We start from the raw sequence: 12,579 nt of genomic DNA on the forward strand, positions 1-12,579 counted from the left end.
TTGATATATGGTTTGTACTTCCAGCCATGTTTGATTATTTATCTTCTTTTTTTTATTTAATTTAGTTTGTTTCTCCATGGTTAGCTTTCCCCCCACCCTCTGTTTTTATAGAGGCACTTCCCACTGATGGTTTTGGTTATTGTTTTTCATTTCTTCCTCGTGTAGTGTTTTGCTCAAGATGCTTTGCAATGCTGGTTTTCTGGCTGCAAATTCTTTTAGCTTTTGTTTATCATGAAAGATTTTTATTTTGTTGTCATACCTGAAGCTTAATTTTGCTGGATACAGAATTCTTGGTTGGCATCCATTGTCTTTCAGTGTTTGAAATACGTTGCTCCAGGATCTTCTCGCTTTCAGCATCTGTGATGAAAAATCCGTTGTTAACCTTATTGGTTTACCCCTGAATGTAATCTGCCTCCTTTCTCTTGTAGCTTTTAATATTTTCTCTTTGTTCTGTATATTGGATATCTTCATAACAATGTGTCTTGGCGTTGGTCTACTGTGATTTTGTGTGCTCGGTGTCCTGTATGCATCTACAATTTGTATATCCATTTCCTTTTTTATTTCTGGAAAGTTTTCTGTAATTATTTCATTCAGCAGGCTACTCATTCCCTTGGTTTGAATCTCTGTACCTTCTTCTATCCCGATGACTTGTAGGTTTGTTTTTTTTTATGTTATCCCATATCTCTTGGATGTTTCTCTCATGATTTTTAACCAGCCTTTCTGAGTTGGCTAGGCTCTTTTCAAGGTGCTATATTTTGTCTTCATTATCTGATGTTCTGGCTTCTACTTGCTCCACTCTGTTAGTGATACTCTCAATTGAGTTTTTAATTTGGTTTATCATTTCCTTCATTTCTAGAATTATTGTTTGATTTTTTTTTATAATCTCTATCTCCTGATAAAGATGCTTAACTTCTTCTTTTATCTGTTTATGTAATTCATTTTCAAAGTGTTCTTCCACTGTTTGGATTTGCTGTCTTGTATCCTCTTTAAGGTTCCATTCCATCTGTCTAATGTATTCCTTGAGTTCTTTTTATGACCATTTTTCTGCTGACTCTAGGTCCTCCTGAATATTTAGGCTGTCCTTCATTGTTTGTACTCCTTTTCTTCCTTGCTTTTTTATGCTGCTCATGTTACTTCTTGTTCTGTTTGACTGCTGAGTTACTGTTTACTCTTATAAATTTATTTGATGCTTGGGAGGAAAGATATTAGAAGGGAGGGGAAGAAGTCACTAAAGAGAATGAGAGTAGGCAGGTAGAATTCAAGGAAGGGGGAATAAGAAAATTGAAAAGAAATGAAAAGACAAAAGAAACAAAAACAAAACACACAAAAAAGTTAGAAAACAAAGAAAGAAAGAAAAGAAAAAAAATTTTTTTACAAAAATAATAATGATAATAAAAATATTGAAAGTTAAAATTAAAAATAATAATAATAATAAAATAAAAAATTAAAAAAAAATTTAAAACATTAAAAAAAGTTAAAGAACAACAACAAAAAAATTGAAAATGAAAGAAAAAGAAAAAAAAAATAATAATAATAATAATAATAAATGCAGTCATAGAGTTCGATTAATTTATCTTCCAGTAGGTGGAGCTGTGCCCACTGGGTCAAGCTTCTCCTATCAATAGGTGGGAACCAATCACTGTGCAGCAGCTCTTCCTCATAGACTGGGTGGGTCTCCAATCCTGAGTGCCTAGGGCCTTCTCTTGTGTTTCCTCAAGCCAGGCCGCGCTCACCTGTGACGCTCACCTCAATACTGGCTACACGCCAGGTCTGCTGCTCCTGGGAGCCCTGTTGCGCTGGTTTCAATGCAGTTATCTCCTCCGCCCGTGACGTCAGTTCTCTGCCAAGGTGGTATCCCATGTAAATGGTGACCGTTCGTTCTCTTTGCCAGGCGACCAATGCAACGGGTGTGTCCTGACTGTCTCTCCCAATCCCCGTTTCAATCCTGTGGCCACTGCCTATGAAGGCTCGGTTGGCTTTTACCTCTGAAAGTTCATAAGGGCCAACCAGTTATTTCAGTGTGATCGTTAGTGCTGAGTCACGAGAAGCAGGCGAACCGGAGCTTGAATGCAGCCGATCCGGGCTCGGTGTGTGTGTTCTGAGGGGCCCAGACTTTACACCCCAGATCCACATCAGCTCAGCATTGCCTCGTGATCCTGAGCAAATAGCATTTATACAATTTACAGCTCCCTATGCCCGCGCAGTTGAAGAGGTCAGAGACTTGATCTCTCCCCGCCCGCTGCCATGTTAGATCTCCTCAATGATATTCATGTTGCCCTTACAGCTTCCTGGCCTAAGCAAGTTCTTGGGATTATACAAACTGCTGCTTCTGTTTCCAGTCCAGATTTCTAGAAATTAAACCCTGCCGCTGTCGCCTCTTCCCCGGGGCCACGCTCAGGGGCGCTGTGCTCGTCCGCGACCGTAGCTGTGCCGCCGCCCGGTGCCCGGCCCCTGGGGCCCAAGCGGCTGCCGCTGCGGCTCTCAGGCCCCCTCTTCTGGAGCACGGGTCCCCTCGCAGGGGGATGCAGAATGACCCCAGAGCAGGCTCTGCCTGAAAGTGCAGCGGCGAACAGGCGACCCAGGCGCTCAAGGCCGTGGTCCAGCCTTCAGAGGACAGGGCTCGGCACGCAGCCCAGCTCCAACCTCTAGGTGCGGCTGCCAGACAATGTAGACAGAGCCATCAAGACAGCAAGCAGAGAGCAAATGGCGGCTCCCGCAGAGTGGATTTTCGGCACAGAAACCGCAGCCCAGCCAACAATCCCAATCCACAAACTCTCCCTGTATAAAAAATATTCAAAAAAAAAACAAATACAAAAAAAGGCGGGGCGCACTGAGCTTTCTTTGCCTCGCGTACTTACAATCCACTGCTGATTACACATTCAGCTTCTCTGCCCGGAGCGAAGCAAAAGAGGAAGCAGATGAGAGCAAAGCACCCGTGGCTCTGAGCGGCAAAGCGCCTGGGAGCCAAGCGTCTCTTTTTCAATCTCTTTGTTCTTCCTTCTGCTTGGCAAAGTGGTCCGCTACAGATTAACGGTCTCCTCTGATTTTCATGCAACATGAGTGTTCGAGTGATTTAACCTAGTAGAATATCCCCTTAGAAGAGTAACTGGATAGTTACATCACAATATTATTCAACTTTGGAAAATCATAAGATATATTTTAAAAAGTGGTCTCTTGGCATTGCTGGGAAAATTACTACACTGATTGAAAAGTCCTTAAGAAAAATCTTTTGGAAAAGAACCCAAGATTCATTTTTAAACAACAACAGAATGTGAATAACAAACCTTGTTATTGTTGTACATTTCCATGACTTCTGCCTATTTCCAAAGCTTCGTAAGGGAATACTAAACCAGAGATAATTTTTAAAGATTTTATTCATATATAAAAATAAAGCATTTCTCACGCCCTCACTGAAACACATTGTTGTGCAGTGTTCTTAAAATAGTGCTCCAAGGTCGAACCCTTACATTGCAGAACCTGAGCCTAGACACTTGGGTCTTGTTACAGCAGAATCCAGGATGGAAGTAAGTCTGATTTCATTTCCAACATCTTATTAATGAGCAATAGCTGGACCCGATTGAGAAGGCTGGCAAAATTCACAGGATCAATGAGCTCAGGTAAATGTTGACTGTCTCATTCAACTGAAATGGTTTTTCCTAAGGGACATGCATGATGGCAGCTTCCAAACACATTACAAAATCATGTCATTTTAACAAATGTACTATGTGCCTTCTTCCTCTTCGATTGCTCCCTTCCTTGATTTTTATCCAATATTGTGAAACTCCAAACATCGTGCACTTATTCACCCCACACATTGCTGAGTAGTCCCATGTGTCATGTCCACATACCATAATTTGTTTATGTATCACTTGCTGGTGGACACTTGGACTATGTCAGTTGGGGTCCTTAAAATAAGCCTGCTGTAAATATTAATGCATGCATACATGGATCTTACATGGAAATATGTTTACTTTTTCTCTGAAATAACTAGGAAGCACTGGCTGGATCTCAGGGTAGGCACATTTACCTCTGCCAGCCTCATTTCCAAAGTCCTCTTATCACTCACATTCCTGCCAGTGAAATTCGGGTGAACCAGTCCCTCCACATCCTTGCCACTGGCTGCTTTGCCTGTTTTATGTATTGTTAGCTGTTCTAAAAGATCTGTGATGATAATTCATTTGGCTTTAATTGCATTTTTTTATATTGGCTAGTGATGATAATCATCTTTTTATATTTTTTTATTTCATTTTAATTGTCAAGTGATAATTCTCTCTCTCTCTCTCTCTCTCTCTCTCTCTCTCTCTCTATCTCTCTCTCTCTCTCTCTCTATATATATATATATATATATATATATATATATATATATATGGAGAAATGTGATGTCTATACACATTGTGGACCATCAGGCAAGCTCATGAACATATGCATCAGTTCTTCAAGTTATCATTCCTCTGCAGTGAGAACTTTAAAACTCTATCCTAACAAATTTGAATTATACAATATATTATTAACAACTCTGAGCACCATGCAGTGCGGTGTATCATTGAGACTTATTCCTCCAGTCTGGCTGAAGTCTCGTATCCTCTGATGAGCCCCTGCTCTTTCCCTATCCCTCCGCAATACCCTTGGTAATACCTTATGAGACTAATTAACTTTCTGAAGTTACACATATAAATAATATGATGCAATGTTTTTATTTCTGTGCCTGGCTTATTTCAATTGACAAGACATCCTCCAGATCTCTCTGTTGTTGTGAGTAACAGAATGTCTCTCTTTTTAAAGGCTGTATAGTATTGGACTGTGTACATATGACACATTTTCCTTGTTTATCCAACCCTTTAGGCTATTATGAATAATGCTCAGGAAACATGGGAGTGCTCATATATCTTTGGTACACTAATTTCAACTCTTTTGCCTATAACAACAGGTTGGAATGCTGAATCACATGGTTCTATTTCTGGGGCTTTGAAGACCGCCTTACTATTTATGTTACTAAGTAACATATTTATATTACTAAGTAACATGTTAATATTTATTTTACTAAGTAACACTCCCCTCAGCCTGTACTGGGGTCTCTTTCCTTCCATCTTCCTCAGCACTTGCTTTCCTTCATCTGTTTTATAGTAGCATTTCCACCCAGGGGCAGTGACACCTCCCTATGGTCTTACCTTACATTTGCCTGGTGGCTAGAGCTGAGGGTATTGTTATACATCCTCTGCCTATATCTTCCTGTTCACATCCTTTACCATTGTTTAATGGGGTATTTGTCTTCCAGCTCTTAAAATGTCTAGGTTCTTATATATTCTGGGTTTTAGTCACAAAGCAGAGCTATGATTTGCCAATACTCTCTCTTCAGTTTCCGAGTTTTCTCCTCTGCTCTGCAGAAGCTCTTACTTTGAATCCATCCCATATTTTTGCTTTTCTGGCCTGTGCTTTTGGGGTCCTGTCTGAGAAATCACCACCAAGTCCCATGTCACAGAGCTTCTCCTCTGTTCTGCTCCACAGTGACACTGTTTGAGGTCTTGGTTTAAGTGTTCTATCCATTTGGAGTTTAGTTTTCATGTGGTGCAAGGTATGTGCACAGTTCCCCAGGCCTCCTGCCTTTGCCCTTTCACCCCCTGCACTCCTGACACCCATGTCAACACCCCATTGACCATAATTACTTGGATTTTTTCAGGACTTTCTATTGATTGTGTCATTATGCCAGTACTGTGCTGTTTTGGTTATACTTGCTTCATAATATAATTAATATATTTTGGAATTGTGGAGTAAGATACCCCCAGTTTTGTTTATTTTTCTCAAGTTTATTTTGTCCATTCAGTGTCTTTTCTGGGTTCATACAAATTTTAGGATTGTTTATTCTATTTCTGTGTAAAAGAACATTGAAACTTTGAACGAGAATTGCACTGGATTTGCAGATTGCCTTATTTGTACGGACATTCTAAAAATCTTAATTTTTCAATTCATGCACATGGGATATATTTCCATTTATGTATCTCTTCTTCAGTTTTTTCATTCTTGTTTTGTAGTTTTCAGTGTAGAGATTTTTCACCTCCTTGGTTAAATCCACTCCTAAGTATTTCATTTCATTTTACTTCTTATGCAATTGTAAATGGAATTTTTAAAAATTTATTTCATTGCAAATTGTTTTTAGTGTCTAATAACACTATGATTTTTGCATGTTGATTTCATAACTTAAAACTTTACTGTTTTAGCTTAACAGTATTTTGCAGTGAATTTATATATACACATATAATTAACATATAAGGCAGTGTAATAAGCAGAGGTATTCATTTCTCCCTTCCCTACATGGATGACTTTATTTTCTTTCTTGCCTTATTATTCTGGTTAGGTCTTCTAATACTATGCTGAAAAGAAGGGGAGACAGTGATTTGGTGGGGCTCCTGCTTCTTGGGGTGGTTTCCACACCTGAAGCCTGGGCCATGCTCTGCTGAGTGCACCAGGGGACCTTCTGTCACATCTGGAACTTGTGCCTCTGTCACTCTCCCTTTGTGACTCCCTCCTTGTTGATTCTGCCCACCTTCACTTCCTGCACCCTCAGCCACAGCTGCCCAACTCAGAGCCTGTGCCAGACTCGCCCTGCTCCCTCCCTGCACTGCAGGTGCAGACAGACAAGCCAACTGAGGAAGTTGTAGGGCTTATCTTTTCTTTTCTTGTCTTTTGGTGACCACTGTCCCATATGGTTTGACATCTGGTGGTTGAAAAGAGCAATTTCATATTTTGTGTTCATGTTTTGTTTGTAAATCTAGAGGTTGTTACTCCATCTCACCCCTAGAAACTGTTTTTGAATGAAACCGAGTCTTAGGTTTGAAGTTAAAACCCGGGCATACTAAATTTCCATTACCTACAGGGTGATGTATGTATACTCCATACAGTAGCTATAAGGGATACTAAGGGCTCTGCAGCCATCAATCCCTGAAATAAGGACAATGACAGCTCCCTTGCTCAACTCCAGAGTTGTTGGCAGATCAGATGGTGGTGCAGTGACAAGCACAGAACTCTGATGTGTTATATGTTGAAAGGTCAGGACGAGGATGGCTGTGAAGAGGAAGACAGTAATGGTAGTCTCCCTGGTCAGTAACATGCTGTCTGTAATAGCCAAGGAGCTCTCACCCATTCTCTAACACAACTGAAGCCATTTTTTCAGTCTAATGAGAAGATTAATGTATTACTATAATCATTTAAGTTAGGTATGTTTTGGGGGGTGAAATAATTTCTTTGGAAATTAAAGAAAATATGGCTAGAAAAGTGTTCTGGGACTTGTGAATAAACAAAAATAATAATAAGAATTACAGCAGCAGCAGCAACAACAACAACAACATACACACACACACAACACACACACACACACATGTGCGCGCATAAAACATGAAATTTTGCTTCTGTAGTGGAAAAAAGTCAAAAGCCAGAGGAGATGATGAAAGCAGAAGAGAAGTTTTTGGCTTCCTGCAGTGGAGACCTGGAGACTTGGAGTCATTTCTTGTAGCTGATTCTCTTTAAGACCTATCAGACAAAGACGGTCACCCTACCCCTTGCATAATAGGAAACTGAGGAGTTTATCAAATACTGTGCCTTAGATCACACAAATAAAGCTGGGGCCAGATTTCTCCCAAACAAGATCTTACTTGCTGTGTGAAACGCAACAACACTGGAAATTTCTTTCTATGTATACACACCTATCAGACCTAATATAAAATAAGCATTGAATGAAAGTAACACTTAAGAAAAATAACCATAGCCTATGATGTTTTCTAGGCTAATTGTTGTGAACACATCTAACTTCTTGAAATCTAGACTGTAAAATAATTATAATTGAAATATATTATAGGATTTTTTTTCTATATTTAAGTGAATACCTTATATAGCTATAAATGTCATATTTTCACATAAAATGAAATTTTGTTTTCTTCTAGTTTTTAAAATATATAAACCATATGATTTCTAATTTCAAAAATGCCATTTTTTTAATTTAGTACAAGTGGCTATATGAACACAGCCTAACCATGAGTTAGACAGAACTGTACACTTCTGCCCTTCCTATACCTATGTGTCCTTCAGTGTTTAATTTCATTTTTTTGAACAAGGATTTTCTTATTTGCATGTTGTTGTAGACTGAATGCTTATGTTCCTCCAAATCCATATGTTGAAATGCAACCCCAGGGAGATGTTGTTTGGAGGTGGAGCCTTCCTGAGATGCTGAAGAACCACAATGAGGTCCTTATGAGTGAGTTCAGCAGCTAGGGGACATCACCTGGGAACCAGGAAGTGGCCTCCCTGCAGCAAATCTGCAGGCTCCTGCCTGGTGGGCTTCCAGCCTCCACACAAGTAAAGCTTGCTGTGTATATGTATGAGCATCCCTGTCTGGGGTAATTTTTATGGCAGCCCAACAGAGCAAAACATCTGTATCTGACTTGCAGCATTGTTGTGATATTCCAAAGACACACGGAGGGTGATTAGTGAAATTAGTCTTCTTTCTACCTTTGGTGAAAAAGAATTTAAAATACAAAACATGGAGCTCCAGTGGCGCAATCGGTTAGCGCGCGGTACTTATAAAATACAAAACATCTAAAAATAGCAGAAGAACTTCACAAAACAGGACCAGTGGAGGGCAAGGTGTTCCTGGATCTGGGAAGAACCTAGGCATGACGGCACTGAGGCAGACAAGCAGGAAAATAATGATACAGAGTAAAAAAGAGGAGCCACTTGCTAAGTGTTCATCAGGACAACCATTTATTGTGGTTTCGATACATCACAATAGGTGTTTTCACAATTATTAGCATTACTAGCCAAGTGGCATGGCAGATCTGACTCTGAAGAGAAAGCAGACTCTGTGATTAAGGTTTTGAAACCACCATACTTGGCAAATACAAATAACATACATGAAAATATGGTGCTTACCTTGTAAACACCACGGGGGAATTATCCCATGAACTTTTCAGTATGTGATCCTACAACTCAGTTGATACGCACACACTCTATCTCTGATTATTTATTTTTAAAGAATACAAGTTTGTCATAACTTATAAATAGAAGATGATGGTTTTGTTTCTATATCATTAAAAATAAAGCAGACAAACTACCTCTAGTGTTTTAGAAAACAACTCTATTTATAACTACTTTCAGATAATTAAACTATTTTAAAACTTTATACCTGGGATTATTTACTGTAATCTTTCTGACAATGTTGCTTGTTTCTCAGATTTTTTTTTTTACTAAAAGTAGAAATTCTCATTAAAAATCAATTGGAAGACATGAAAATCTTAAATATTACTGTGTGATTTAATTCAGGAAAGATATTTTCTTTTTTTTCAGAAAGCCACAGGAAATTTAATTCTTAAAAATACATATTTTAGTCTCTAATAAGAGTCTTATTTTATCAACTTTACTAATCCAAAAGCCATCTTTATTTTTAGAATTAAGAACTACTCAATATCTAGTGGTCATATATTAAGTGACAATCAAGAATATATTAACTAAACAACACTAGTGGCCAATGGAGGTTTTAAAAATAAAAGCATAAGATATGGTAGGAAACATTATTTGACTTTAACCTCATTTATAAAACTAAATACAAATATAATATTAAATGTCTACTTCTAAGTGTGGCATCTTAGATTTAAGAATTAGGGAAAATATGTCATAAGAGGGAAGGGAACTAATCAATCAAATCCAAAAGAACTCACTATTTTATAAAGTTTGAGCAACAGCCCTATGAAATAGTATTCATTTTTACTTTTCATTAATCTCTTTAGTAACTTAATTTTGAACCCTATAATCCATCTCAAGTTTTGCAATTATAAGTCAGAAAAAAAAAAAGCAGATATGTACACCAAATACTTTTACGAAACTCGCCATATATCCAGTCTGGGATCCACATCTGTAGATTCAACCAACAATAGACTGAAGATATTTGGGGGAAAATTTTCCACAAAGCAAAACTTGAATTTTCCACATATCCAGCACTATCATGAATCTTCACACACAAAAAAGTGATGTGCGAGCACACCCTGCTGCAGCCTGCCCCTCCACAGATGTTTAGTTTCTCTCCAGCACATGTTGTTTGGTCATTGCTTGTCCCGCATCTTGTTCCTATACTATGTAGGTTAGTCTACACTGTTTGTATCAGAATAAACTTTTTTCCTTGTCATTATTCCCTAAACAATACAGTACAGCAACTATTTATATAGTAATTATATTTATTAGGTATGATAAATGAGAGATGATTTAAAGTATATGGGAGGACGTATGTAGGTTATATGTAAATACTATGCCGTTTTATGTAAGTGACTTGAGGTATCCACACTGGGTCCTGGAACTAAACCCAAGAGTACTGAGAGAGGACTGTAGTTGAACTTCATATATAAACTTCAAAAGTCAAGAGGACTATATTTATAAAACCCAAAGGTTAACATAGGCCTACCTTTCAATTTTTTTTGGCATTTTAAGAATGATTTAATGAAATGATGTTAATTCAGAAATACATTCTATATCTCAACATCAATAAAATATGACATTTAAGGGAAGAGTCAATAAAATTTTGCATTTTAAAATCAAAAAGAGTACATCTTGGACACCTTAAAATCTTGGACAATTTAAAAAATTTAGTTATAAGCAGGACATTACTGTGTAACAAATACTGCTCATATCAAAAGTGCTGGTGAGAAAGAATTCAATATGCCCTCCCACAAAATCTGTTCACATACATAATATATATACATATAATTGTAACAAAGATTTTTCATGTTTAAGGTGCTTGAAGTTTGCACTGCAGTCAATGAGCATCCATCTGCTACCTCTTTTGTAGCAACTCCAGTTAGAATGATCCCCAGACAAAATGCTATTACTTTCTAAAATGTGGCATTTGTGGAGCTGGAGTGCCCTCTATTGGTAAGGAAGAGGACACACTCATTAGTTGTCCTGAATGCATTTTCTCATTGATTCGGAGTTCACATCCATCTTGAAGCATTCGCACTGCTATTCGTGCTTTGTTCTTAGAGTCATCAAGACCACTATGAGGTCGTTCATCATAATCCATTCCTAATTTTTCAAGCATTATTGCCAGTTTGGTTTGGCTTCTAGGAACCTTGTAAAAGTTTCCATATGACTTTCGAATATTGATCCACTTTTTAGCAAAATGAGGATATTTGAGCCGGCTCAGTTGGCACTGCATGTTCAAAAACTTACTCATATCCCATGAACCATCTGTTGATATGCAATATTTATACTTTGTTCCTAATTCCTTCAATTTCATCCAGTCAATTACTTTTTTCAGTACCTGAGGAAAAGTATCAGCTCTGTCAACCTGATCCTGAGTAATTCCGGTAAGACTAATGCAGAAATCAGAAAGCTGAGTGTTAATCTCTGGTCTTACATATTGCTGAAACGTATCTTCTATTTGCAAGGTATGAGTATTCAATAAAACATCAGGAAACTCAATTATTTCATGTTATGAACTCAGGTGGATTACCCTCTTCACAAGTGGCTTCAAAGTCAATGATACAAATGTAGTCATAGTAACTATCAGCACAACTGCTCTCTTTCAACATTTATCTCTTTTTAAAGGTTGTATATACTGTTGAGCATTAATTTATCTGAATAAAACACAATATTCAACTCCTGTGGCACAAGAACTAAAATTAAGAATCAATAAATGGGATGAACTCAAACTAAAAAGTTTCTTCTCAGAAAAAGAAACAATCTGTGAGGTGAACAGAGAGCCTACAACTTGGCAGCAAATCTTTACCCCTCACACATCAGATAGAGCACTAATCTCTAGGGTATATAAAGAACTCAAAAAGTTAAACACCAAAAAAGCAAATAACCCAATCAATAAATAGGCCAAGGACCTGAAGAGACACTTCTCAGAAGATGATGTACAATCAATCAACAAATACGTAAAAAATGCTCATCATCTCTAGCAATTAGAGAAATGCAAATCAAAACCACTCTAAGGTTTAATCTCACTCCAGTCAGAATGGCAGGTCTTATGCATACAAACAACAATAAGTGTTGGCGAGGATGTGGGGGAAAAGGTACACTCATACACTGTTGGTAGGACTGCAAATTGGTGCAGCCAAGATGGAAAGCAGTATGGAGATTTCTTGGAAAATTGGTAATGAAACCACCATTTGACCCAGCTATCCCTGTCCTTGGTCTTCACCCAAAGAACTTAAAAACAGCATACTACAGGGACACACTCACATCAGTGTTTATAGCAGCATGATTCACAGTAGCAAAACTGTGGAACTAACCTAGATGTCATTCAATAGATGAATGGATAAAAAGTGTGGCATATATGCACAATGGAATATTACTCAGCAATAAAAGAGAATAAAATCATGGAATTTGCAGGTAAATGGATGGAGTTAGAGAAGATAATGCTAAGTTAGCCAATCTCAAAAAACCAATTGCAAATGTTTTCTTTGATATATGGAGGCTGATTCATAGTGGAATAGGGAGAGGGAGCATGGGAGGAATATATGAACTCTAGATAGAGCAGAGGCTTTTGGGGGGAAGGGAGGGGGTATGGGTTACTAATGATGGTGGAATGTGATGATC

General features: G+C 38.1%; 1 protein-coding gene across 1 annotated transcript; it reads right to left on the bottom strand.

Annotated features, from left to right (window-relative positions):
- Positions 1–10,050: 10,050 nt before the first annotated feature.
- On the bottom strand, positions 10,051–11,573 carry LOC124077620 (3'-5' exoribonuclease 1-like). The gene is given in 2 exon segments (XM_046422084.2): positions 10,051–11,467; positions 11,469–11,573. Coding segments are annotated over 2 exon segments (705 nt in total). The 5' UTR covers positions 11,568–11,573; the 3' UTR covers positions 10,051–10,861.
- Positions 11,574–12,579: the final 1,006 nt, after the last annotated feature.

The sequence above is a fragment of the Marmota monax genome, unplaced genomic scaffold, assembly GCF_021218885.2.
Source record: "Marmota monax isolate L192 unplaced genomic scaffold, Marmota_monax_Labrador192_F-V1.1 WCK01_AAM20220418_F8-fsc00746, whole genome shotgun sequence".
Classification (NCBI taxonomy): Eukaryota; Metazoa; Chordata; class Mammalia; order Rodentia; family Sciuridae; genus Marmota; species Marmota monax.